Genomic DNA, 27,443 nt, shown 5'->3' on the forward strand with positions numbered 1-27,443 from the left:
TCCGTGAGTTCTTAATGTTCAAACACAAAACACATGTCCACTGCAGAGACCCTGCTCCAGGGCTGCAGCTGAGGACTCGAGGCTTCCTTCCCCGAGGAGCAGGCCCAGTGCCTGCCTAAGTGGGGGTGAGGCCGCCTGAGCGCAGGGCGCCCTCCTGCCCAGCCCCCTCTTGGCGGGCACGCTCCACCTTGGCACCACTGAGGGTGCTGGGCCGCGGATCACTTCCTCAGCTGTGGGGCAGTGGTTCTCGCCAGGAGAGATGGCAGAGAGGACCCCAGGCCGGCGCCCCGCCTCCAAGCTCCTGGAGCAGGGGTGTCACGGAAACATCTGCCGTTGTCCTCCCCGCCGGCTCCAGAGTCACAGCTCGGACTGTGGGGAGTGAGCAAGTCAGCGCAACAGATTGCTCCTAATCTCTTCCCAGAGGACTGACTCTGCAACAGACTGTGGACAAGTTCAAGCCCAAGTTCTCAAGTTTCATGAGGCGGTGGTGGACACTCAGGAGGAAAGTCGAGATAAGGCTAAGCTGGAGGCTGGTTCACAGGAGGGAACCAGGGAATAAGAAAACCAGGGGAGCCCTCATGGGGTGGGAACATGAAACAGCAACGCAGAAAAGATTGTGTCAGATGCCATAAATTAATGCATATATGTGGAATCCAGAAAAATGGCACGGATGAACCTATTTCCAGAGCCAAAATAGACACAGACATAGAGAACAGGCTTATGGGAACGGGGGAAGGAAAGGGCATGATGACTTGAGAAAGTAGCATTGACTTATATGCACTGTGATGTGTAAAAGCTAGCGGGAAGCTGCTGTATAGCACAGAGAGCTCAGTCTGCTCTGCGATGACCAAGAGGGGTGGGATGGGGTTGGGGTAGGGAGGCTCAGGAGGGAGAGGGTATGTGTGCACTTGCAGCTGATTCACTGCTGTTGTACAGCAGAAACTAACAGCATTACAAAGCTATTATACTCCAGTTTAAAAACAAAGATTGTGTCAGACAGGCTGGAACTGGATTGGGTAAGTTGTAGAGGAATTTATGCCCAGGGGGTTGTTGAAATCAGTACAGCAATCAGCTGGCAATTCAGTTCAGTTCAGTCGCTCAGTTGTGTCCAACTCTTTGCGACCCCATGGGCTGCAGCACGCCAGACTTCCCTGTTTATCACCAACTCCCGGAGCTTGCTCAAACTCAAGTCCATAGTGTTGGTGATACAATCCGACGACCTCATGCTCTGTCGTCCCCTTTCATCCTGCCTTCTATCTTTCCTAGCATCAGGGTCTTTTTCTATGACTTAGTTCTTCACATCAGGTGGCCAAAGAATTGGAGTTTCAGCTTCAGCATCATTCCTTCCAATGAATATTCAGGACTGATTTTGTTTACCATTGACTGGTTTGATCTCCTTGCAGTCCAAGGGACTCAAGTCTTCTCCAATACCACAGTTCAAAAGCATCAGTTCTTCAGCGCTCAGCCTTCTTTATGGTCCTACTCTCACATCCATACATAACGACTGGAAAAACCATAGCTTTGACAAGATGGACCTTTGTTGGCAAACTGATGTCTGTGCTTTTTAACATGCTGTCTAGGTTTTCATAGCTTTTCTTCCAAGGAGCAAGTATCTTTTAATTTCATGGCTGCAGTCACCATCTGCAGTGATTTTGGAGCCCAAGAAAATAAAGCCTGACACTGTTTGCATTGTTTCCCCATCTATTTGCCATGAAGTGATGGGACCAGATGCCATGATCTTCGTTTTCTGAATGTTGAGTGTTAAGCCAGCTTTTTCACTCTACTCTTTCACATTCATCAAGACATTCTTTAGTTCCTCTTTGCTTTCTGCCATAAGGGTGATGTCATCTGCATATCTGAGGTTATTGATATTTCTCCCGGTGATCTTGATTCCAGCTTGTGCTTCATCCAGCCCGGCATTTCGCATAATGTACTCTGCATATAAGTTAAATAAGCAAGGTGACAATATACATCCTTGATGTACTCTTCTCCCAGTTTGGAACCAGTCTGTTGTTTCATGTCTGGTTCTAACTGTTGCTTCTTGACCTGCATACAGATTTCTCAGGAGGCAGGTCAGGTGGTCTGGTATTCCCATCTCTTGAAGAATTTTCCACAGTTTGTTGTGATCTGCACAGTCAAAAGCTTTGGCATAGTCAATAAAGCAGAAGTAGATGTTTTCCCAACAAAGAATGGGAAAGACTAGAGATCTCTTCAAGAAAATTAGAGATACCAAGGGAACATTTCGTGCAAACATGGGCACAATAAAGTACAGAAATGGTATGGACCCAACAGAAGCAGAGGATATTAAGAGGTGGCAAGAATACACAGAAATATACAAAAAAGATCTTTATGACACAGATAATCACAATGGTGTGATCATTCACGTAGAGCCAGACATCCTGGAGTGTGAGGTCAAGTGAACCTTAGGAAGCCTCACTACGAACAAAGCTAGTGGAGGTGATGGAATTCCAGCTGAGCTATTTCAAACCCTAAAAGACAATGCTGTGAAAGTGCTGCACTCAATATGCCAGCAAATTTGGAAAACTCAGCAGTGGCCACAGGACTGGAAAAAGTCAGTGTTCATTCCAATCCCAAAGAAAGGCAATACCAAAGAATGCTCAAACTACCGCACAATTGCACTCATCTCACACACTAGTAAAGTAATGCTCAAAATTCTCCAAGCCAGGCTTCAGCAATACGTGAACCGTGAACTTCCAGATGTTCAAGTTGGTTTTAGAAAAGACAGAGGAACCAGAGATCAAATCGCCAACAACCAGAGTTCCAGAAAAGCATCTACTTCAGCAATTAGTGGACTTTAACAGTGGCGTGTGGCCCCAGGGCTGTGTCTCCCTCAGCACAGCACTCACCACTGGCAGGGTGTGTGTGCAGCAGTCTTCACTGAAATAATCCAACCAGTCACCAGAAAAACAAATAATAAGGCCCGGTGATTAACCTCAGATATGCAAATGACACCACCCTTATGGCAGAAAGTGAAGAGGAACTAAAAAGCCTCTTGATGAAAGTGAAAGAGGAGAGTGAAAAACTTGGCTTAAAGCTCAACATTCAGAAAACGAAGATCATGGCATCTGGTCCCATCACTTCATGGCAAATAGATGGGGAAACAGTGGAAACTGTCAGACTTTATTTTGGGGGCTCCAAAATCACTGCAGATGGTGATTGCAGCCATGAAATTAAAAGACGCTTACTCCTTGGAAGAAAAGTTATGACCAACCTAGACAACATATTAAAAAGCAAAGATATTACAACAAAGGTCCGTCTAGTCAAGGCTATGGTTTTTCCTGTGGTCATGTATGGATGTGAGCGTTGGACTGTGAAGAAGTCTGAGCACCAAAGAATTGATGCTTTTGAGCTGTGGTATTGGAGAAGACTCTTGTGAGTCCCTTGGACTGTAAGGAGATCCAACCAGTCCATCCTAAAGGAGACCAGTCCTGGGTGTTCATTGGAAGGACTGATGCTGAGGCTGAAACTCCAATACTTTGGCCACCTCGTGCTAAAAGTTGACTCACTGGAAAAGACCCTGATGTTGGGAGGGATTGGGGGCAGCAGGAGAAGGGGATGACAGAGCATGAGATGGCTGGATGGCATCACCAACTCGACACACATGAGTTTGGGTGAACTCCGGGAGTTGGTAATGGACAGAGAGGCCTGGTGTGCTGCAATTCATGGAGTCGCAAAGTCGGATACGACTGAGCAACTGAACTGAACTGATACCACTCTAATGACAGAAAGTGAAGAGGAACTAAAGAGCATCTTGATGAGGGTGAAATAGGAGAGTGAAAAGGCTGGCTTAAAATTCAACATTCAAAAAACTAAGATCATGGCATCCCGTCCCATAACTTCATGGCACATACAAGGGGAAACAGTGGAAACAGTGACAGATTTTATTTTCCTGGGCTCCAAAATCACTGTTGACAGGCACTGCAGCCATGAAATTAAAAGATGGCTTATCTTTGGAGGAAAAGCTATGACAAACCTAACCAGCATATTAAAAAGCAGAGACATCACTTTACTGACAAAGATCTGTATAGTCAAAGCTATAGTTTTTCCAGAAGTCATGTATGCATGTGAGAGTTGGACCATAAATGAGGCTGAGTGCCAAAGAATTGATACACTCAAATTGTGGTATTGGAGAAGACTCTTGAGAGTCACTTGGACAGCAAGGAGTTCAAACTAGTCAATCCAAAAGGAAATCAACCCTGAATATCCATTGGAAGGACTGATACTGAAGCTGAAACTCCAACACTTTGGCCACCTGATGCGAAGAGCCAACTGATTGGAAAAGACCCTGATGCTGGGAGGGATTGAGGGTAAGAGGAAAAGGAAACACGGAGGACGAGATGGCTGGACGGCATCACTAACTCAATGGGCATGAGTCTGTGGAATCTCCGGGAGACAGTGAAGGACAGGAAGCCTGCATGGATGAGATGGCTGGACGGCATGACTAACTCAATGGGCATGAGTCTGAGGAATCTCCAGGAGACAGTGAAGGACAGGAAGCCTGCATGGACGAGATGGCTGGACGGCATCACTAACTCAATGGGCATGAGTCTGCGCAATCTCCAGGAGCTGGTGATCAACAGGGAAGCCTGTGTGCTGCAGTTCATGGGGTTGCAAAGATTTGGACACAACTTAGTGACTGAGGAACAAACACCATGAAAGCTATAGAACACTGTTCAGATAAAGAGGAGTTAAATAATTAGAAAACTGTCTCATGCATGATTAATCTAACATTGTTAAAATGGCAATATTCCCTAAAATATTCCCTAATTTATAGATTCAATGCACTCTCTATCAGAAACCTAGTGGACTTCTTTGTAGACATTGACAATCTGATTCTACAATTCATATGGAATTGCAAGGACCCCAGAATAGGTCATTCTTGTTCTTGAAAGGAGAGCAAAATAGGAAGGTTTCAAAACTTACTACCAAAAAAAAAAAAAAAACAAAACAACATCTTACTACAAAGCAACAGTAATGCAGACTCTGGTCCTGGCAGAGGATAAATATCCAGATCAATGGGACAGAACTGACGGCCCAGAAATAAACCCACACACCTCCAGTAAGCGACGGTTGAGGGCATCACAGACAGTGGGGGAGAGTAGTCTTTTCAACAAATGGTGCTGGGACAGTTGGATAACCACATGCAAAAGCATCAAGTTGTATACTTACAGAATATTTAAAAATGGATCAAATGTCTAAATGTAAGAAATATAACTATAAAACACTTGGGTAAAAACCAGAGTGAATTTTCTTGATTGTGGATTTGGCAAAAGATTCTTAAGTATGACATCACAAGCAGAAGCAAGGACTTCCCTGGCGAGCCAGTGGTAAAGACTCCTTGCTCCCAGTACAGGGTGCCCCGGGCTGGTCCTGCAGCTCAGAGCTTGCATGCCAGAGCCAGAGATCCCACAGGCCACAACCAGAACCCGGCCCAGCCAAATCAAATTTTTTTAAAGTGCAAGCAACAAAATTAAAAATAGCTACAATGGATTTAATCAAACTAAAATCTTTTGTACTTCAAAGGGACACTGTCAGGAAAGTGGAAAGACAACCCACATAATGGAAGAAAATACTTGCAAATTCTGTGTCTGATGAGGATTTACTATCCTGAGCATATAAAGAATGCTTACAAACACTCAACACAAAAGAAAACCCAGCTGAAAACTAGGCAAGGGACTTAAGCAGATGTTTTTCTAAAGAAAATATATAAATGGCAAATGAGCACATGAGAAGGTGGTGTCGCTAGTAAACACAGATTAAAGCCTGAGGCTTCACATTCACTCGGCTGGCTGCAATCAAAATGTCAGATAGAAACAAGTATTGGACATGATAGGGAGAAACTGGACTTTCCGCTGTAATTTACCATGTTAACAAATTCAAGGGGGAAGCAACTGATCACCCAAATATATGCAGGTAATACAGGCCGTAGGCGGCCACGGCGCGGCGAGGAGTCCGGGCACCTGCGGCGGGGCGGCGGCGGAGTCGTGAAGGCGGGCGCCCAGCGGGAAGGGAGGGGAGGACGGGGCAGCAGCGGCCTGGCCGTCAATTTCAGCTTCTCCAGCTCGGCCTCCTGCAGTCGCTTGGCCTTGGCCCGGCGGTTCTGAAACCAGATCTTGACCTGCGTCTCGGAGAGACTCAGGCTGCTGGAGAATGCGGCGCGCTCGGCGACGGACACGTGCTGCTGCTGACCGAAGCCACGCTCCAGCGCCAGCAGCTGCGCGGCGGTGAAGGGCGTCCGCGGCTCGCGGTCGCTCTTCTGTTTCCCGAGGGCGCAGGCTGGAGGGCTGGGGGCGCCTGGGAGGAAAGAGCAAAAGCGGGCGCTCGGACGCACTCCGGGATCGCCCGCCACGGCCGATTCTGGATGTGAGTCCTGGCTCTATGACCGCGGGCCTCAGGTGAGACGGGACCCCCGAAGCCTGCGGGGTAATAGAAGCAAGGCACGGGAGGGGGAGGGGGGCGGCGCGCGGAGAGGGACAAAGTGGACTGGGGCTCTGCTCCCCAGGGAGGAGGGGAACTCTGCCCGCTTGGAAAAGCGAGAAACCTGGGCACGAAACCGCAGCAAGACCTGAGCGGTGAGCGAGGAGGGGAAGCAGAGGTCCACCTTGGCGGGGACTGTAGGGTGCACGGCCAGAGAGACTCCGAGCCGAGAGGCCCTGGGTCTGGGGTTGAGGCCCCGCCCCCGGGTAGAGCAGGGTATACCTGTTTGGAGGGGGCAGGTGGGTCAGGGCTCGCGCGCCAGAGGGCTTGGGCGGGCTCTCCTGGGCTGATTTCTTTCTTTGCACTCAGGCCGGCGCGTTAGTGGATGGCTATTTCCGAAGTTACGAACGACAGCGCCTTTCCCGCCCTGGTCCTCCCAGCCCGGGCCAAGCGGGCTCCTCTCGCAGCCCGGGACCGCGCGACAGGGCACTTACGTGGGGCGCTCGAGAGGGCGGCCGGCGGGAACCAGGCCCGGGGTTCCGCGGCGCCCCGTGGCCTCTCCTTCTGGGGTTGCACGGGCTCCGAGCCCAGCCAGCGCTCGGCTTCCAGCAACGACTCGACGCCGAAGGGCAGCGGGCCGAACTTCGCACGGTCCCCGTCCCACGTCCTGAGCCCAGCGGGGTTCATGCCGAGCAAAGCCGGGGCCATGCGCTGACGGGCGGGCGCTGGGCTAGCGGAGCCCGGAGGGCGCAACGTGGGGGGAGCGCGCAGCGAGACTGCCGGGGACTCGGTGGCGCCCCCTCCCTCGGTGCCCTTTTTATAAAAAGCGGCGCCCCTTTCATACCCAGCTGTCCAATCGCCTCAGTGGCTGCCGCGTGGGTTCAGACGCCCATTGGTTTCGCTGATCCGGGAGGAGGGGACGGGCAAGGAGGGGCGGGGCCGCCGGCCGAGCCCCGGACTGGCAGCCATGTGAGTCCCAGCCCCGGCCAGCCTGGCGCACCCCGTCGGTTTCCTAGAGCCCGCTGTGGCCGGGCTGGGATGCGGCTGGGACACCGGGGAGCATGAGGCGCTGGCCCCAGCCTCCTCGCGTGGAGGAGCCCGCAGTGGCCGCGACGGGGTTGAGCTTCGGTCCGGGCGCCTCCCGCAGTGTCCTCGCCCGCCGGCGGCTCGTCCCGCTGCGCCACAGCCCGGAGCCGGAGCCATCGGCGCGTGCCTGCCGTGGTCCAGGCGCTGTCTCCAAACCCTGGGGGCCACTTTTGGCCGACCTTGCACCCGGACTGGAGACTCCGCTTCCGTCGCCTGGAAGTCGGGCCATGGCGCCCTGAGCCTGGGTGGCTTTCCAGGCGCCCGTAGCTGGCGGGCGCTCTCCCTGGCGTCCCACAGCTTGGCCCGGGAGCGGCCGGCGGGGCGCGGCGAAGGTCCCAGGGCAGGGCCCGGGGCCGCTGGGGAGGCCGAGGCTCCCACGTCTCAAGCGCCTGCGACACGGGGCCTGGGACACAAGAAGGGCGCCTAGGGTCACTGGGTGTCAGCCCCTCCCGCTCCGCACTTGCTGGGCCGAATCCTCGGGAAACCCGGGCCTTGGGACCTGGGAAAAGCCCTGCGACGCCAGTTCGGACAGACCCCGGCCGGACCGCCGAGCTGCTTCCGAGACGCCGCGACCAGGTGGAGAGCGATCCCAGACCCGGTTCGAAGAAGGAGCGAAGGTCCGACAGAGACTAGCACGTATCGAAACTGAACGGATCTTTGGTTTGGAAACCTTGAGTGCTGCAAACGAGGCACCGCTCTGCAGTCTCTCCGCCAAGGGAAGAAACCCCGCATGCATTTTAGAATAAATCAGGAGATTGGTTTGCCAGTAACGATTTCATGTCAGAGTAATATCCCTGAACGCAGAAGCAGCAAAGTAAATCGACTAAATGTTAATTTTTGAAAAAGCAAAGTTGTTCAGTGAAAACTAGTTTTGGATGATGCTTCGTCCAGTTAAGCTAGAGAAATTCACTCAGCAAGTTTCTCACCATGCAAATTTAGAAGCAAGACTGAAAGGGGCCTTCAGAGCCCTCCTGCCAGGCCTGTGTCTGAGGCTAGACCAGCTCTTTCTGCATTCCGAGATAAATTGCCCTTTTCTAATGTAATAAAGATGTTCTGAGTTGATTGAAGATAATTGCATCATTAAAGCACTTTCTTTGAAGGCCTCTCTCCTGATAGTTTATCTTTAGCAGGCCGCTCACCGGAGCCTTTGAAAACGAATTTTAATGAGGATAACAGCCAGCTGCCTCGGCCTGCCCCATGTCCACTCAGGATGGCCCAGAGGTAGCGTCTGGGTGGATGACGTGGGGCCTGGGCTGTGTCTAGCTGGTCTGGGGTGGGATGGGACTGTGGGGCCAGGGACCGGTGCTGACCTTCAGGAGGTCTCCCAGGAGGCATCTGGACTGGTGTGTCTCCCTCCCAGCAAGGTGAGCCAGTGCTGACCAGGCTCCTGCCTGGCCTGGCTCCAGAGGGGGTTGGAGGATGGAGGAGAGCCCCTGGGCGTGGACGTCAAAGCCCAGACCACAGCACCGAGCTCGAACAGGCTCCGGCACGGCGGCCTCTCCAGCCCCACTGGGCCCTGGGACGGGAGGTGGCCGGGGTGCTGGGCGTGAGAAGGACAGGACCCCATTTCTGTCAACGTGCAGGCTTTGGGCGCAGAAGCCTGGACCCAGCTGTAGGAGCCTGGGCACTGTCTCTGGGCACCAGAAGAGATGAAGATGCCTGCAGGCACCTGGCTTCCAGGAGCAGGCCAGCCAGGCCTGTTGTGTGGACAGGAGACCAGGCCCAGCCCCAGCACTGGCCCCTCTTGAGGCTGGTAGGTGCTGAAGCCAGTGCCAACTCCCCACCCCATCTCAGGTGAGCCCCTGAAATGGTAGCAAAGCCTCAAAGACTGGCCTGCTGAGTCCGCACTGGGGTGGACACCGAGCCCAGTCTGAGTGGCGTTGTTCCTGAGGTTTGCTCTGAGCCCTGAGGGGCCAGGAGGTCAGCAAAGGCCGGATACCTGTTCTTCCTGTGTCCTGGTGCCTCCTTTTGGTGCTGACTTCACAGGGATGAGCACATCCTGAACTTCCAGAAACGAGAGACAAGTCCCGGCACGGGGGTCGGGTGCCGAGAGGCTTCCTGTCGGGGCGGTCAGCGTAGGGAGGTGAGTTCTGAGAACAGATTTCGTTTTGTAGGACTCATCCAGCAGGGTTTGGAACTGCGCGGGACTCAAACAGGAATAGAAACGCTCCCCCCGTCTTAAAACCTTGGAGGGGAGGGTCTGCTGAAGTGAGAGAAAGTCAGGTCACGCTCACAGCGGCGGTGCTGAGGGAGGGAAGCTGGCACCACGTGACTGAGGACACTGACCGTCCCCTCTTGGACATGGATGGAGGCAGCCAGCGTGGTCTACATGGTGGTTTACAGGCAGGGCACCTTTGCTGGCCAGTGGCCTACAGACAGCTGACTCCTGGTCTTGCTCCAGGGCAGCACCGCCCCTCCTCTAGGCCCCTTCTATAGGCCGTGCCTTCCAGACAGTGCACTCTGCAGGGAGTACCGTGCGGCCCCACCGCTTCATGCCTCACCCCCTGTCATCTCTCTCAGCCGAGGCCCCGACAGCCTCCCTTTCATCCCGAAAGGCCCCGGCCACTCTCCTTCTCAAAGGTATCCATGTTGGAGCCTTTGACTTCTTCCTTCTTGACTTATTGGAAAATTGCTCCAAACACAAGTGGTACTTTCCATGACTCTGGCCAGAAGAGGGCTAGATGACACGAGCTCCAGCAGCTGGTGGGAGTGATGAGGGAGAGGCCGCCGGACAGGAGGTCCGTCTCCCCAGGCGGATGCTCGGGCGTCGCTCAGGAGAGGACCTGCTCCAGGTCGGATGAGGCCCACGAGATGGGGCAGGCTCAGGCGAGGGTGGGGGCTGAGGAGAGAAGGCTCCGGGACTCACCCCGAGACCCCCGTCACTTCAGGGTGTCTCCCCACGTCTTTCCTTTTCTCCTGTTCCCATCTAGCTTCTCTGCCAATTCACCTTCATGCTTACTCTTTACATGCAGGGCTTTAAAACTCAGGCACACCTCCTGACAAGAGAAACCAGAGGAAGAGCCCATTTTTATCGAGTGACCCTCTGTCCAGAGCAACAGGTGCAGGTAATTTTGTCCCGTACAGAACGACCTCTCCCCGCCCTGATGTCTGCTACCTAATCCCCGGGACCCAGCAGTATGTCACGGTATGTGGCAAAGCTGGGATTGACACTGTTCATCAGCTGCTTTGGGATGGCTAGAGTACCCTGCAGCATCCAGGTAGACCCAATCTAATTGTGAGGGTCCTCAAGAGGCCAGAGGGGGCAGCGTGGGACGGACTGAGCCTGTCACAGCTGGCTTTGGCCGTGGCCTCTAGAGGACCCAGAGCCTCCACCAGGACCAGCCCAGGCTGCGCACACCTGATTTAACCCAGGGAGACCCACTTGGACTTCTGGCCCCAGGTCTGTGCAGGGGTGTATATGCGCTGTCTGCGGTCGAGAGACAGTCCCTCACAGTGCATCTGTCCAGAGGCAGTAGGGCGCTGGCGTCCCCTATGTGGCACTTCTTATCATCCCCGCTTTCGTGGGAGAGGAAACAGGCTCTGGGGGAAGTGATTTGGCAGGGGTCCTGCTGGATGGGCCCAGCCCTGAGTCACTCTCAAGTCTGTGCTCCTTCCTCTGTGTGCTGCCTGGGGTGGAGGGCTGGCACTGTCTCCATGGGTCAGAGGAACCCGGGAGCCAGGCTCCATGGCACCTGGGGCCTTGCTGAGGCACCAGCTCTTGCAGAGTCCAGGCCGTGGGCATCCCGAGTTGCCTCCCTTGTGCTGCCTGTCCGGCCCCGGTGCCAAGTCCCCAGGCGGGAAGTGCTCAAACGCCCTCTGCTGGCAGAGCTGGGAGTCAGACTGTCTGTGCCCGGTGGAGGTGGGGCTCTGTCTCCTTGGGGAGCTGGCTGTGGGCATCTAACTGCAGAGACCGGGTGAGCTGGAGGTCTCGGTGGACACAGGAGAGCAGTGGGCCGGGGAAGTCCTTGCCTGCAGCAACGGGGGCCCTAGGGAAGGGCTCGCGGTGCAGCCCAGGTGTGGGCCCGAGCATAGGATGGGTGGGAGAGTCCACCAAGCTCCGCAGAGAGGATGCTGTTTTGGAATTACTGAATTGTAAATATATATATATATATTATTTTTGAGAGTGAACAACTTTGGAGATGCTTGAAAAAAGGCAAGGGCATGGTGGGAAAACAACACCATTCAGGAGAAGATGGGGATGAGTGTAGGATGGTTCTGGAAATAGGAGCCAAGCTGCCACTCCAGGCTTGATGCCCCTCGGCCCCAAGGCCCCGGGGGTACAGTGATTAGACCCAGAGCCTCTGGCAGGTGCTCCAGGGCCATCTGGGCAGGACTGTGACTCAGGGGTGAACTAAGAAGGCCACAAGAGTCCCCTGGCACCAGCCCTTTGGGCAGCAAAGGCTTATCAGCGCCCTTGATCTCTAGCAATCAGCTCTCAGATTCATCATCTTTATCATCTCTTGCTTTCTATCTCAGGACTTCCCCGGTGGCTCAGACGGTAAAGCGTCTCGCTTACAAGGCGGGAGACCTGAGTTCAATCCCTGGGTCAGGAAGATCCTCTGGAGAAGGCGATGGCAACCCACTCCAGTACTCTTGCCTGGAAAATCCCATGGACGGAGGAGCGTGGTGGGCTACAGTCCATCGGGTTGCAAAGGCTTTCTACTTCATTGATCTTTGTGTTTCCATTACTTAGTTTATGTTTCGTTTGCTCTACTTTTTCCAGTTTCTTAGTGTGGACACTGTCATGGATTTTTAAACCTTTCTTCTTTTTTGATATAGCTGTCAGCGCTATGGATTTTCCTGTAAGTACTGCTTTGGTACATCCTACAATTTTGACGTTTTCATTCTTAGTTCAAAATATTAATTCTCTTTTGATTTCGTCTTTGACCCAAGGTCACTCAGAAGTATGTTACTGAGTTTCCAAGTATTTGAGTTTTTTTCAGGGACGTTTCTGTATCTGTTTTCATTTTACACTTTGACACTTGTCCTTGGCCTTGACTGGGGAGGAGAGAAAGGGAAGCTGGGATGAGAAAGATGCTGGGGGCAGAGGCCAGGGCCACAGAGCTCAGAGAAGGGGCCCTCAGACCTGTGAGGACTGAGGGGCCACGGGACTCAAGGACAGGGATCCCAGGGCTCTGAGCGGGTAACTCTACCTCTCCTGGGAGTTAACGGCCCACCCAGAGCCTCGGGGGAGAGCCCTCTGGGGGGACGTCATGCACCCAGAACAGAGGAGACCCTGTGTGGCCTGAATGCAGGGAGCCAGGGGAGAGCGGCAGCTGGGAGCAGTGGGCAGTTCCGGGACCGGGACCGGGCGTGGCGGGGTCACACGCTCACCGGCAGGAAGTGCCTGGGGCCTGGCTCATCTCCGTACTGCTTGCCAGCCTTCTGCGAGGACTCTGGGAGTCCACAGGAGTGTCCCTGTGGCACCTGGGCAGAGGGATGGTGATACCTGGAACCTGGGGTCTAGCCAGGAGCCCCAAGGCAGCCCCCGGCTCCTGGGAGAGGAGGGAGACAGGAGGGAGCCCCCGGCACAGGGCGTCACTGCTCTTCTCAGCACTACAGGAAGGACTGGCTCGGGCCCCCCGCCCCGTACCCCACTGGCCCGGGAGACAGGTGGCCCTGGTTCGGAGAGGGGATGGAGCCCTGTTGGCAGGTGGGCAGCCACCCTGGCCCACCTTAGGCAGTCTTTTGCTCCATTCCATAGGCTGTCGCACCGTGGAAAGGGCCTCTGGCCAGCCGCGGGCACTGTGGACCGAAGTGCTGGTGAGGGGTGCGGGCTTGCAGCATGAGTGGGGGAGGCCGCCGCCCCAGAACTCATTCTGGGAGAGATGGAGGGGTCCTCCTGGGTCTGGCCACTCCCCAGGGAAGTTCGAGAGAGTCCTATTCAGCTGGGCCATGTACTTTCCTCCCAAAGGCCTTCTCCCCGCCCAGCCCAACTGCCCAGCACACAGCCACCTCTGAATGCCCAGCCAGGCCCTTCAATCCTGGCCTGGCCCCTCCAGCCAGGCAGGGCCCTCCCCAGGGCCGGAGGAGTGTTCAACAGGCCTGATTAACAGGCGGGGCACTTCGGGGACAACGGGCAGCCTGGCTCCAGCCTCCAGGCGAGACGGGCCTGTGGAACCCTCTAGCTCTGCTCTGCGCAGGGGACATGCTCTGTGCCAGGCTACAGCTGGTTAATCACTTGGAAAACACAGTCGCGCCCCCTGGCTGTGAAAATCACTTCAGGGCCTGCGGGGTCAACTTTCGTTGCTAGGAGAACCCAGAACTGATTTCCTGTGTCTGGGGTGGCCCAGTGTCCGGCCACCCTGCAGCAGAGAGAGGGGTCCCCCTGAGCACAGTTATGGGGATGAACCGTGTTCTCGAACACGCAAGGGGAGTTCTCTTTTCCCCCGGTAATGAGCAACACCAGGGTGTCCTCACAGACAGCAAGAAGCCTGGTGGGGATGAACCGTGTGCTCGAACACGCAAGGGGAGTTCTCTTTTTCCCCCGGTAATGAGCGACACCAGGGTGTCCTCACAGACAGCAAGAAGCCTGGTGGGGATGAACCGTGTTCTCGAACACGCAAGGGGAGTTCTCTTTTCCCCCGGTAATGAGCGACACCAGGGTGTCCTCACAGACAGCAAGAAGCCTGGTGGGGATGAACCGTGTTCTCGAACATGCAAGGGGAGTTCTCTTTTCCCCCGGTAATGAGCGACACCAGGGTGCCCTCACAGACAGCAAGAAGCCGGGGGCGACGCCTGGGAGCCCCTGCTCCAAGCGCCCATCTACCCCCCGCCCACGGAGCCCTTTGCACTCGGGCAGGTGGAAGGTTCTAGATGCTAAGGCCTGCAGACATGAGTTGGAGATGGTGCCCACGTCTCAGGCCCCTGAGCTCCGCCCCCCGCATGACGCAGCGCTGCATCGCTTGTGTGACACCGCCCTCCTGGGCTCAGAGCTCACCCACGGCAGAGGACCAGGGGCGTGTACCCAGTGCCAGTTACAGGTGGGTCTTGAGGGGAAGAAGGAGGGAGGGAGGGTGAGGGACACTGGGACTCACATGCCTGGTTCCAGTCTTGGCTCTGCTGAAGGGCTGTGCCACCTGACCTGGCACCTTAACCTCTCTGGGCCGCAGATTCCTGCTTGGTCTCCCCCACGTAAGCCAGAGCAAACACACAAAGAATCCCCTTGGTCATGGTCATCAAAGCCTCTGCCCACTGCCCTTGCACCCCCTCCAGTCGGCCAGGCACAGAGGCCCTGGGGGAGAGCAGGTCACCAGCCACACAGGGCAGTGGGTGGGCTTAGGGGGAAGCAGGGGCTACTGGGTCTGGCTGCTCAGGGGAGGAAAGGGGGTCCGTCTTGTCCCAAGCTCTCAGGGCCAACGGTGCCCGCACAGTTGCCCGGGACCTCGAGAGTGGAGGGCACCTCTGACTGGTCTCAAGGTCAGCTCTGTAGACAGAGACCCTCTGTCCACTGAAGTGGGGTTCTGCCAAAGTGCCGTCAGCCTTCCCCAACCCCCGTGCAGCAGGACCACTCCCAACAGGGCAGGCAGGCCTCTGAGTCTCTGTGGGAGGCTTCTGGAGTTTGTAATCTTGCCTAATCCTGCTTCAGATCCCTGTGGGCAGGCGGAAAGCCACATGCAGCAGACTCGAGCCAGCCAGCAGATCCTGGTCCCAGGGACAGGCCAGGGGTGGACCTCTGCAGTCCCAAGCCCCCTGCTCAGGGCCCTGGAGGTCCAGGTCCAGGACCTGTGCTCAGGTATGAAGCGGAAAGATGGAGATGCCTGCCTTGCCTGCCTCTCTGGGGCCTCCCCTCAGCTTGTGCAAGGTCACACACAGGCCGCGTCAGCCAGCCTGGTCTGGGTCCAGGGCCAAAGTAAGCCAGAGCTGGGGCCCTCCAGAACCTCAGACGGGAGCTGCAGGGGACTTTCAAGGGCGCTCTGGGACTTCTGTTCACATTGAACAGACCCTGCCTCAAGAAGCAATACATGTCTTGGGACGTTCTCTCTGAGGATGGCCTTGCTCCTGAACGCGGCCAAGCTGGAGGCCAACCTGCAGTGAGGGCCAAAAGGACTGGCCCCAGAGCATGCATCCTCCCCGGCCGGTGCCCTGTCAGGAGGAAGGAGGGTCTCGGGCCACCTGCACCCTGTGCACCCTCCGCAGTGGCTGCTGGGCAGTGCCTGGGGCTCTCCAGGGACACAAAGTGAATGAGGAGCAGCGAGGGGCCCAGGAGTCACACGGGGCATTCCCGACGCGTCCTCCTACAGCCGTGACGGCGCCTGACATGGGAGAGGGACGCTTAGGCGGCCTGGTCAAGGAACCCAGCGTGAATTTTGAGCAGAGACTCCAAGGCCAGGAGCACTGTGGGCACAGAGGACCTTGGTCAACACATCTGGGACTGAGACTTTGAGTTTTGTTCTAAACACATCAGGGCAGAGATGGGCATGAAGCATCAGAGGCTCAGACCAGAGGAGGTATGACAGCTCTCTATTCCCGCCTCACAGATTCCTCCAGCAGGGTGGGTGGGCTGCAACCAGGAGCTCTGCAGAGACCATGGGTGGGGGCCAATGAGGGCCTGACCGGAGCCAGTGGGATTCCACCTCTCTATCAAAGCAGGCCAGTAATATGAATTGTGTTTGAGGATGCTGTGTTTGGAAATAACATAGGATAGAGGATAACTAATAACTGAGCATCTAATTTAATCCTGGTCCGAAAGCCTGTTTATTTAGACCAAGCAGCTGAGTGAACACTTTAGCAGTGGGTCTGACCACCAGGTCCTGGAGCAGGGTGCCTGTCAAGCCAGGGTTTGAGTCAGGAGGGAACGAGGGTCGGGCACCCCCAGACTGCCCGAGCAGACTCCAGATGGGTCGGGGTGACGGGCTCATCATGGGGGAAGCTCATGGGCATGGAGGGAGCACCTCCCCTGGAATGGCACAGGCTCCGGGCAGCCACCCTGGTCCCCGAACCTGACCCACACCTGCAGCGTCATGCAGCTGGAGCCTGGCTATTGCATGGCCTCTGTGAGGTGGGCCAGCAGAGGACTGGGCCTTGACCGGAACTAGAGGGTTCTTTACTTCCCTGGTGGCCAAGCCTGAGCTGGGGTCCCATTCTGTGTGCCCCTCAGCCCAGCACTGAGTCACTGGACCCTCTCTGGGGCACGTGTGAAATCCTGGAGGAGCTTGGCCCACCTGGAGCCGGTGGCGAGGAGCCCGGGATGCCAGGGAGCCCGGCAGGATTGAAGGCTCCCTGTGATCTGAGGGGTGGGGAGACTTGCGGGGGGTCAGGGGCAGTGGCAGGACCCTCAACCGAGGCCCGAAAGGGTCTGAGGCAAAGCTGAGGGATGTCCCGGCTTGAGAGCTCCTAGGGTCCAGGCACTCCCTGCCATGTGAGCCTCGGTCACCCAAGATGAGCCTGTCGCCCCCTGCCAGGTCCGGGCTGGGCAGCCTGTGGCCGCACACGACCCAGAGAAGGACAATGCTTCCCAGGTTGTCAGGGTGAGGCGGGCTGGGTCCCAGCACAGCGAGTCCCAGTCCTCTTCGTGAGGCAGCCACGCCCTCTACAACCCCAGGAGGGGCTCCGAGGACCCTGAGGGTCCCCACCCGCCCACAAGGGGCACAGCGGGGCTCAGGCAGCCCGTTAAGGCCCGGTCCCAGACCCCTGGGCAGCGGGCCAGTGCTCCTCCCAGGGGCTCCCCGATGTCCCCAGTGAGGGCTCTCTGCTGAGGAGCATCTTCACAGGGCTGCCTCTCCCCGGGGGGCTCACTGCCCACCCTTCCATCCCTCCTCGTCCACCAGGTGTGAGGCTGGAGGGAGGCCGGGCTGAGCTGCCGCAGGCGGAGGTCCACGCAGGTCCTGCCCCTCGGACCCGGGAGCGTGAGGCAGAAGGGCGTGAAGTCCGGGACCCTCCGCACCCCGGACCCCGAGGGCGAGGGCTCCACCCTGTGGTCCTCGGTTCCCACAGTGGCAGAGGAAGCCAGGCTCCCCGACTCAGAGGTGCTCTGGCCGCAAGGGCCTCCTGCCCCAGATTCTCCGATCCGGCCCGTCTGGCTTCGGGAGAGCAGGGCCGGCGCCGGCTGGCGGCAAGCTTCCCAAGGGAGGGCCAGAGCCATGCCGCCGGCTCCCCGCAGGAGCCCCCCGAGGTCGGGCCGGGACTCGGCGCCTCTGTCGCGCACACGAGGGCGTCCCCGGTCACCGGGGAGGCGCGCGCTCCTCCAGTCCGCGGGCGGGGCGCACCCCTGCCGCCCCCGGCGAGAGCCCGGCCCGGGCTCCGAGCCCCTGGGTGCCCGGGAGGCGTCTGGAGCGTCCCGCAGCGGAGCCCCTGGGCCGGCGACGGCCCTCAGACGCCACGGCCGGGAGGGGCCCCGTGGGGAGGCCGGGCAGGTCCCGGGGAGGGCGCCGGAGCCGGTCCTGCGGCAGCTCCTTTCCTGCCCCCTCCGCCCTCCCCGGCCCGGCCTCCCGCGGCCTCCGCTCTCCGCGCAGCCTCTCAGGCCTCTTCCCCTGGCTCCCCCACGCACCACTGTCTCTCCTCACACTCCGCCTCCGCTCTCACACCCGCCTCTCCTCTCCTCAAACCCCGCCTCTCCTCTCCCCGCACACCCTGCCCCTCCTCTCCTTACACACCCGCCTGTCCTCTCCCCACACCCCGCCTGTCCTCTCCCCACACCCCGCCTCTGCTCTCCGCACACCCCGCCTCTCCTCTCCTCTCCCCCGACCCCTGGCTGTCCTCTCCTCTCCCCACCCCTTCCTCTCCTCTTCTCTCCTCTCCTCTACACACCTGGCCTCTGCTCCCCTCCCCGCCGCCTCCTCCCCGGCCTCCCGCCTCCGTCTTCGCCTGGGGTAGTTGCCCCTTTGAAGCCCCCGCCGGCTTCGCGGCGTCCTCAGCGCTCCCACCACGCGCGGAGCTGCCCTCAGGCCCCTCGGTTTCAGCTCCTTTTCATCCTTTCCTTCTCAACTTGATTAAAACCAGCGGAGAAACCGACGTCAGGGGGCGGGGTCATGTTCGAGGGGGCGGAGCCTACGCTCTGGGGCCGCCCCGCCCTTCCCCGGCCCGGGCCCCTTTGTGCTGGAGGGCGGGGGCGAGGTCATATGGCTGAGGGGGCGGAGCCTATGCTCAGGAAGGAAGCGAAGCCCCGCCCCGCCCCGTCCGGTCCCCGGCCCCTTTGGGCAGGCGCGCGGGGACACGGCCCGGGCTGTTTCTGCGAGGCCGTGCGTGGCCAGCCGTCCTGAGCCCACAAAGCGACCAGGTGTGTCTCCCAGGTACTGTTTGGTTGTTTTTAGTGTTTGTAGAGGAGAAGGCAATGGCACCCCACTCCAGTACTCTTGTCTGGAGGATCCCATGGACGGAGGAGCCTGGTAGGCTGCAGTCCATGGGGTCGTGAAGAGTCGGACACGACTGAGCGACTTCAGTTTCACTTTTCACTTTCATGCATTAGAGAAGGAAATGGCAACCCACTCCAGTGTTCTTGCCTGGAGAATCCCGGGGACGGGGGAGCCTGGTGGGCTGCCGTCTATGGGGTCGCACAGAGTCGGACACGACTGAAGCAACTTAGCAGCAGCAGCAGCAGTAGCAGTGTTTGTAGAAAGAATGAGACGGAGAAGTAGAGAAAATTCGGACAGGTTTAGGGGACAGGCCACCAAGGCCCCACCCCAGTCGTCCTGGACCTCGGGCCTCAGAGGCGGTGCTCGGCCCTCCTGGAGGGCCGTGTGGTGTGAAGGACCCCATAGGTCTTGCCCCTGGGAGCTCGAGCTGATGGCGGGGACGGGTGGTGGTGGAGTAGTGCCCTTGGGGGTCAGGTCAGCTCTGGTTCCCTCAGCCCCTAGCTCTGCCGGCAGTGGTGACGGCCTGGCCAGCAGACGTGGGGGTGGGAGTCGGAGGAGGGCACCTTCCATTTGCACGCATCTTCCTGGGGAGGCTGTTCTCTACCTGGAACAATCAGCTCTTCATGCAAGGGCGCAGAGCACAGGTGTAAACTCGCTCTCCTTCATTGGCTCATTCATTCATTCATTGAAGAAACAGCTGTGGGCATTTTTCCAGCTGTACCTGGGCCCTGGAATGCAGCCCTAGGGAGCCAGGGAGAACAACCCTTTGGGGCCCTGTCCCAGCTCAGGCCTCAGCCTGGGTCCCCAACTCCCCTGACCCCTGGGCCTTGCGGCTTCCTCCCCCTCCTTCATCCTGCTCTGGGAAGGCCTCTCCTTGGCGTGGCCTCCCCTCCAGCCACACCACACAGGCTCCCACATACACAGAGCCCCCCACACCCACCTGTGGCTCCCGGAGCCCACACACCTGCAGTGCAGGGCTGGCTCCACCTCACTGGCCCCGCTCGCAGCCGGGCCGCCAGGGCCAGGGCCCCCGGGGACACCTGTCACACTGGGGCCTTCTGGTCTCCTGCTGGGCTCCATCTTGTGATGAGGCCCAAACACCAGATCTGGAAGGGCTCCTTCGAAATCTGGGGCCGTGAGTGCAGAGACCTCACCTGGCCAGGGGCCTCCGTGGGTGAACCTCAGTCTGACCAGGTGAAGGTGTGGGAACAGCCATGGACACGCCCCGTGCTGACCAGCACCCTCGCCTCTCTGGGCCTCAGCTGGGACTATGGCTCTCAGGTTCCCGTCTCCCCGACCCCTGTGCAGCACCCTGGGAAGCAGGACCACACCCAGGACCGGGGGCTCTCCCTGGCCCCGTGGCCCCAGAGTCCCTCGCGGGCTCTGTTGTGGGCACAGCCCTGCCCTGTGTGCCCTCCCTGCGAGGTCTCGGTTTGTCTTTTCTAAAATCGCACTCAGTCTCCCCCTTGACCCGTGGGCTCCTGCCCCGTCATCTGCCTGAGGCGCCTCAGCACACAGACTGGCAGGAAGGCAGGAAGCTGCTGCCACAAGGAGCCCCCACTGGCTGCCCAACAGGAAGTTCCAGATGGTGTGAGGGAGTTGGGCCAGCCAGCATCCTGTTGTTGCCTTGAAAACAGAGGAACTGAGTGCGTGGCTGGCTGCTCAGGCGTGAGCTCTCAAGATCAAGCAAGTGGGAGGCAGGGTTCCATCTGCGGGGGGCACATGTCTCCCCCACCCCTCAGCCTGCTGTGCGGAGCTGGGGGCCTGCCCTTCGTCTGGGTTCTGGGCGGTGGGCCCGGCCTGCTTAAGGCTCTCTGTGCCCCTGGCCAGTCACAGCTGAGCACAGAGCTGGCCACCAGCACCATTTCCAACCCCGGTCAGAGGCCCTTCTACCTGCCCTCGCCTGAGGCTGCCATCCGACCTAGACCCTTCCTGGGGTTGTGGGCAGGCCCTGGCTAGGGGAGTGGGGACTGCAGGCCGCACTAGAGGCCTTCCCTGGGCCTGGAGCTGCACCTGGGGGTGGGCATAGTCCAGGTGCAGACACGGTTGACCCAGGGCAGAGGAGCCTGTCCTGTGGGAAGCTGACCTGAGCTTGGTTCTCCCTCCCTCTCGTCCATCCCAAATACATCTGCTGCTTGGCAGGCTGGACACACGGATGCCCACTGAGTCCACCTCCGACCTTGGCGAGCAGGGCCAGTGAGCTGAGACACAGCGCCTGTGCTGGGGGCTGCTGGGGAGGGGGTGAGACTCCAGGGGCACCTTACTCAGAGGCTCCCCTGAGATCTGGAGGTGAAGAGGGAAAGGGTGACCAGCAGAGGCAATGGAGGCTGGGTGTGGCTGGAGCCCTGGGGCTGACCGAGGGGCCTGCCGGGTGAGGGGCCAATGGAGCTCGGGAGGAGACCACCTGGGGACCCCGCTGGCCAGCAGGGCCCACTCCCCCTGGCAGCACCCGTGCCTGTCCAGACCCTGATCAAAGGCTCAGACAGCAGCTGGCCGAAGTCATCTAGTCCAGCTTGATGGGGAGGAAGAGGAGGCAGCCTTGCCTGTCCGAGAGCGCTGGGAGCACGCGGCAGGGGGCACGGCCTGCTGGCTCCCTCCCCGTTCCTCCAGGTCAAGGGTGCTGAGAGCGGAGCAGGACCTCAGCCTGGCTGGGGCGGGAGTCTTCTGGGCTGTGGTCCCAGGAGAGAGCCAAGCCCCCAGGGCGCCCCCGCGGGCTTCTCGCCAGGAACATCCCGTCCTGCACAATCAGCATCTGTGGTCAGGGCCGTGGGCACGCGGAGCTGCTGCTGCGGCTCCCAGGAGAACCCCGAGGCCGCAGCTCCGTTCCCCTGTTTTCAGTGCTCTGGTTACCAGTGGACTTTCTCTAACTCTATCCTGCCCATGTGACATCTCAGGTTTTTAAGTGGAAAGGTGGCTCAGACGGGAGAGTCTGCCTGCAATGCGGGACACCCGGGTTTGATCCCTGAGTCGGGAAGATCCCGTGAAGAAGAGCATGGCAACCCACTCCAGTATTCTTGCCTGGAGAATTCCATGGGCAGAAGAACCTGATGGGCTATAGTCCACGGGGTCGCAAAGAGCAGGCACGACTGAAGTGACTTAGCACCACTTTGATTTAGCTTGTATTTCTTCCTCGGGTATGAGGCTGCCTAGCGGATTTTTTCAAGTGATCACATGTGTCCAATGGCCCAGATCAGAAAGGAGCGTTTGGGGGCCAGCTTCCCCAGGTGGGAGGGAGAGGTCGAGGCCCCGAGGGACACAGTGGCCCTCCCCAGTCACGGGGCAGCACTGGTGAAGGGAGGGAGGGTTTCAGGAAGGCTCAGCAGGCTGGGGCCGCCAGGTCCCCACCCCCGGGGGAAGGTTCCTGGAGGAGAGCGGCTGTTGAGGAGGGTCACCGGCAGCTGGGATCTTCCCTCGGAGCTGGCAGCCAGCCCCAGTTACCGTGTGCACTCCCCACCCCCGGACCCCAGCCTGGCCTGCCCTCCTGAGAATGGTACCCCTGCCCTTCCCATCGCTGCTTCCAGCGGGAGGCCCGGCCCAGGCTCCAGAGAGCTCCAGGCCCCGCCAGGGCCTCCTGCTCGCCTGGCACCACCATCAGGTGGATTCCAAGGGAGCCCTGGCCGTCCCGCCTCCGGGACCAGCTGGTGCCCTTTCCCAGTAGCAGCCGCACTGGCCACTTCTCCTGAAACACTCTCCTTCCTCAGTTTGCTTCCTTCCTTCTTTCGCTTTCCTGCTGTTCATCAGATTTAGCAGAGATGTCTCAGAAAGCGTTGGCTGGAGAAGTCCTTCTGTCTGGGGCAGACGCGCCCCGGCTGCTCCCAGGCCTTCTCTGAGGACAGGCTTGGGGAGCGGGCAGCGTGGGCACCACATAGGAGGCTCTCGGTGCCCAGGAAGCACAGCGGCAGCCTCTGCCTCCCGGACGCCTGGACGCTGCGGGGGAGCGCCTTCTGCCCATTGGAGGTTAGAGGAGATGGGATGGTGTCCTGAGCGCCAGGCTTCCCCAGGGCGTCCCTCAGAGCCTCAGCGCCTCCTCCCCTGGTTCTCAGCTGCCCAGCCAACTCGGGATGCAGGGGCCTTGTGGCAGGGGCAGGGGGGCTAGACCACAGGGGCTTCCCAGGCTGTCTTGGCCCTCGTGACCCCCACCCTGATCCCGCAGTGGGGAGGGGTCCAAGCTGGAGGCCCCAGAGGCTGTGAGGTCACAGCCTGCCTTGGGCCTGCGGGGTTGAGAGCTGCTTGCTGGGACCCGCACGGGGCCACGGGCGTGCGAAGAAGCCTGCAGGACTGGGTCCTGGGAAGAGGTGCTCTTGGGGACAAGCAGGCAGACCCGTGAGGGCGGCCCAGGCTCAGCTCTGGCTCCTGGACAGGCGCGGCGAGGCCTCAGTGGGAGTCTGCGTGCAGAGCAGAAGCAGTCCAGGGCCCCGCACTGTGTGACCCCTCCTGGGGGCACATTGCTGGGAAGACCCAGCCAGTGTACTCGCTGCGCTGCCGGCACCGCGGGAGGCGACTGCACTGGCCCAGCGCCCTCCCACAGCCCTGGAGGCTGGAGGCTGCAGGCCTCGGGCCTCTGGTATGTTTCCCTGAGGCCCACTCCTCGCTCCTCGACAGCAGGTCCTCGTGCAAGGGTGGGTGTGGGCAGCAGGAACTCCATGGAGTCTCCTTCAGAAGGACACTGACCCCTACCTGGGGGCTCCACCAGTGGCCTTGTCACTTCCCCAAAGCCCCACCTCCTTAGGCCATCACCACGGGGTTAGCATCTCAGCACAGGAAGTCCGGGAGGGCATAGACGTCCAGCCTCCCATGCGGAGGGAAACGAGAACCACAGGGGACTGCCGGTGTGGCCTCCGTGAGCCCCAGCCCTTTGGAGCCAGATGTCCTGTGGATGTCCCCAGAGGCCCTGAGTGGGCGCCGCAGAGGGCAGACCCCCAGGGTGTGCTGGAGCAGGGTCCCGGTCACTGGGGTTTGGTGGAGACCCGAAGGCAGGCCCCAGAGTGGGAGGGGCTCAGGGCCCTCCCGGGAGGCTGTGACTTCCTCTGGTGGGTCCCGCGTTGGGAGGGGGAAGGGTGGCCGTCACTGACCGCACCCTGGCAGGCTTGGGTGGTTGGCAGCTTCCCGGGCTGACTGCGGCCGGTTGTGTCTGCGGCTCCACCTCTGCAGAGGGTCACCATAGTCCGTCTGCACAGTCAGCCCGTCCGTCTCCACCTCCTGCAGCCTAAGGGTGCTTTCCTTCTCAGGAACCAGAGGCAGACCCGGGGCAGCACGCATGGGTTCCTGCGCCGGGGAGGAAGGCGTGGCCCCGCCCATCCCCCCGCTGAGGCCTTGCGATCAGTTCCACCTGTTTGTGAGCTACAGCAGCGTGGACGCCGTGTGGACCCACAGGCTCACTGGCCGCCTGGAGGCCGAGCTCCCGGGGCTGAAGGTGTGCCTGCACGAGCGGGACTTCACGCCCGGCAGGAACGTGCTGGAGAACATGGCGGGCTGCATCCAGCAGAGCCAGAAGGTGCTGCTGGTGCTGAGCGAGGACTTTGTGCAAAGCCGCTGGTGCCTCCTGGAGGCCGACCTGTCCCTCGTGGGCTCCTGCCTGGAGAGGAAGCCGGTCCTCCCCGTCCTGCTGCGGCCCTGCCGGGTCCCGCTGCATCTCAGCCACCTGACCTACCTGGAGGCCACGGACGGCCGCTTCTTCCAGAAGCTGGTGCAGCTCCTGTGCACCCCCAGCCAGCACCTGGCGCACCCCCCGGCCCTGCGCTCGGCCCCCGCCCTCTACAGTGGGAAGGCCCTGCTGACCCTGGACTGCATCAACAGGGACAGCCTGCCCTCGTGGAAGGTGGGCAGCTTCAGCACGCTGGCCGTGCCGGACCCCCTGAAGGAGGTGCTGGAGGACCCCGAGCTGTACAAGCAAGCCGTGGGCATCCTGAATGGTGTGCGCTCGCCCCGCTCCTGCCTGCGTTACCTGGGCTGCAGGATCATCCTCGCCATCGTCCTGATTCTCCTCTCTGTGGTTTCGGTGTTCTTACCCTTGGTGTTGGGGATCCAGGAGCTCCAGCCAGCTCGGCGGTTCCTCGTAATCAGCGCCAATGCATTTTTCTGCCCCTTTTTCATGATCTTAAGCGTCAACACCCTGTGCTGGCTCCGAAGGTCTTCCAAGAAGACCCTGCGGGAGCTGGCGTGCCGCGTTGGGGAGGCCAACCTGCTGCTGGCGCCGCACTCGGTGCTCATGGGCTGCGAGACCAAGAACAAGCTCTACTTCGTGTACGTGCTGCTGGGTGACTGCAAGCAGACCTTCCTGGGCGCCCCCGATGGCGAGGCCGCGTTCCAGGAGGCCATCCTGCGGTTCGCGTCCAGCTACGCCTGCTGCCTCGCCCATTCGCACTTCCCTCACTGGGAGGAGGCCGCGGGGGCCCCGGGCCACCTGGAGGTGGGCCCGTGCTTCTGCCAGTTTGTGACTCTGCAGCTGAGGAGACTCGGGGGGGTCGGGGTGAACCCCGTGTGACGGTCTGAGGGCAGAGGCAGGGCCCCTTGCTGGACACCCGGCCGCCCCTGGGGGTTCCTGCGGCCTGGGCTGCCCTGAGCCCTGGGGGGGCGCACACAGGCATCTCCCCACGGTCCACTGTGCGCCCCGCCCGGTCAGACCCAGCTGACTGCAGACTCCCCTCCACTGCGGACCTGGGGCCGGCAGTGGGCGTGTCTTGGGCCGCTGCGCCCTCTCTGGAGCAGAGGCGTCCGCAGAGGGCTGGCGTCTCCCAGCCCACTGCCCCCGGAAGCGGGCTTCTCTTCTGTGCACCCAGTTACTCCCCGGAAGAATGGTCTGGGCGTGGGGACGGCAGGGCGGCACCTGAGGGCCCTGGCTGAACCGCGAGGCCCCATCGCTTTGCGTGCAGCCAGGAAGCGGGACTCTGGCCCAGGCCCCCGAGGTGCCTACACACCAAGGCAGGACCGCAGAGGTGTGCAGTGGGCCTCGGTCTCTGCCCTGGCTTCAGTTTACCGATCTGCAGGTGAGCAGCTGGCATCCAAGTTCAGTGCTGAGCAAATGCTCCTGCCCTCCTCTGGGAGCCCGTGGTCCACAGCCGGGTGCGGTGCTGACGAGGGCTCGGCTAAGCCCCGCGTGGTATCGTGGCTCCACAGCCACTCTGACCGGGTAGCCTTGCAGTCCATCAAGCGCAGCCCGGGACGGCAGCCCCAGAGTCTCAGGCAAATGCAGCCCCTCAAGGGCCTGCCCAGCCGCCCTGAACCACAGCGCCCTCCCTCCCAGGCCTGCTGGCATCCCTTAGAGGAAGCCTCCAGAGTGGACCCGGCCCCACCCAACCCAACCCAGCCCAGCCTAGGGACCCTGCAGCACTCTCCCTACCCCCGACTCAAGCCCGTGCTCTGGTCCCACCCGCCCGCCCTTTCGGGAACTCGCTTCCCTGTCTCATTGTCCCCTGTGGTCTGTCGAACTGGAGGCCGGCTCCAGGCTTCACGGGTCACCTTGGTTCTGGAGCTGGGGTGGCACAAGAAGGGTTCCCCACAGGAGACTGGCCAGCGTGCGAGGGCCCCGAAGAGGAGGCTCTGGGCCAGGGCCAGTGTGAGCATAGGCGCTGGTTAGGAGGGCCCCGACCTCGGGGGCCCCGTGACAGCCTCCGCCGCAGCCCCTCCCTGGCCCGTGGGACCTGGAGCCCCTGCACGGGGCTGATGGGGGAGCAGCGTGGCCAGGACGCGGCGATGGATACTACCCAGAGGGGGCACGTCCTGTGAGCCCGAGCTCGCTGAATGGCCTTGGTCCCGGAATGCGGGGAGCGAGCTCCGCCCCTGGCAAAGGTCTTGAGGAAGGAGGCTTGGCACACGCAAAGGCGGGATCAAGCCTCAAGTCTCCCTGGAAATTCTCGAGCATCTACCCCCAAAACCAGAGTCTGCCTACTTTCTGCTTTGTGCTTTCACCTACACCTCTGACTTTACGGGGGGCTGTCCCCCACTACCTCTCTGAAAAAAGAGTTAGCTTACAGCTCCAGTTAATAATTCCTGGGTGTGACAGTGTTTCAACCTACAAACTCCTTTGGAAATCCTCTAGCCTGCCTGAATAGGTTTTTCCGGCCTCAAGTGATTGTTCAGAGCCTCCCAACTGTGAGAGGCATAAGATGTTCTAAACTGTCTAAACACAGATTCCTTTGAGTAGTTAAAAGATTGACTAGAAATTGTATTGGTGAAGGGATTTTCACTTGTTGGGCCAATGTTTGCTGCTAAGTCTCCATATCCCTTTCCTGCTGTGTCCCTGGCAGTGTATTGATTAATATAATTGGTGTAAGTAGTAGCTTTAATGTTTGTAACCTGGGACCCTTGAGTTAATTCTTTTTCTTGTTATAGCCCACCACACCTTTGCTCTGTAGGAATGCAACTTTATCTAATGCTTTTGGAGGGTGGTGCTTGAGTTATCACCTTTAGAGAAAAATAAGTTTTCTGAAGAAAGGGTCTTAAAATGTTAACAGGCCTCCGGGCCAGAAGATGATGCAAATCACCTAAGCTTTTGCATATGGTAAGTTTGCAGGAAGAAAGCCTGGCTTGCTGCCTGACTCTACCCCTTCCCCCATTATCCTCTATGCATAACTTAAGGTATAAAAACTGCTTTGGAAAATAAAGTGCGGGCCTTGTTCACCGAAA

General features: G+C 59.2%; 1 protein-coding gene, 1 long non-coding RNA gene and 1 pseudogene across 7 annotated transcripts; 2 read left to right on the top strand and 1 right to left on the bottom strand.

Moving 5' to 3' along the window:
• Positions 1-5,691: 5,691 nt before the first annotated feature.
• Positions 5,692-7,278, bottom strand: LOC147344588 (homeobox protein MSX-3-like; annotated as a pseudogene). Its single transcript, XR_015155818.1, has 2 exons — positions 6,933-7,278; positions 5,692-6,315 (listed from the first exon to the last, which is right to left on the bottom strand). The product of XR_015155818.1 is annotated as a homeobox protein MSX-3-like (transcript).
• On the top strand, positions 6,291-8,623 carry LOC147344589 (uncharacterized). The gene is made up of 2 exons (XR_015155819.1): positions 6,291-6,416; positions 6,808-8,623. It is a non-coding gene; the product is annotated as an uncharacterized LOC147344589 (long non-coding RNA).
• A 10,037-nt stretch (positions 8,624-18,660) lies between these two features.
• LOC147344590 (uncharacterized) lies at positions 18,661-27,443 on the top strand. 5 transcript variants are annotated; one of them, XM_086379106.1, is made up of 3 exons: positions 18,661-18,755; positions 22,520-22,775; positions 24,047-27,443. In XM_086379106.1, exon 3 carries the CDS (start codon positions 24,076-24,078, stop codon positions 25,300-25,302), a length of 1,227 nt encoding a protein of 408 aa, XP_086235232.1. In that variant the 5' UTR covers positions 18,661-18,755; positions 22,520-22,775; positions 24,047-24,075; the 3' UTR covers positions 25,303-27,443. The 5 variants fall into 5 exon arrangements, with proteins under 5 accessions (XP_086235232.1, XP_086235230.1, XP_086235231.1 ...); XM_086379104.1 differs by having other exon boundaries at positions 22,560-22,775; XM_086379105.1 differs by having other exon boundaries at positions 18,661-18,742; positions 22,560-22,775.

Source organism: Bos grunniens, chromosome 26 (genome assembly GCF_055505025.1).
Source record: "Bos grunniens cultivar Pamir isolate PY7600 chromosome 26, Bosgru_T2T1.0, whole genome shotgun sequence".
In the NCBI taxonomy this organism is placed as follows: domain Eukaryota; kingdom Metazoa; phylum Chordata; class Mammalia; order Artiodactyla; family Bovidae; genus Bos; species Bos grunniens.

Coding starts and splice junctions, on each gene's coding strand:
- LOC147344590 (XM_086379106.1), top strand. CDS start 24,076: ATGGGTTCCTGCGCCGGGGAGGAAGGCGTGGCCCCGCCCATCCCCCCG.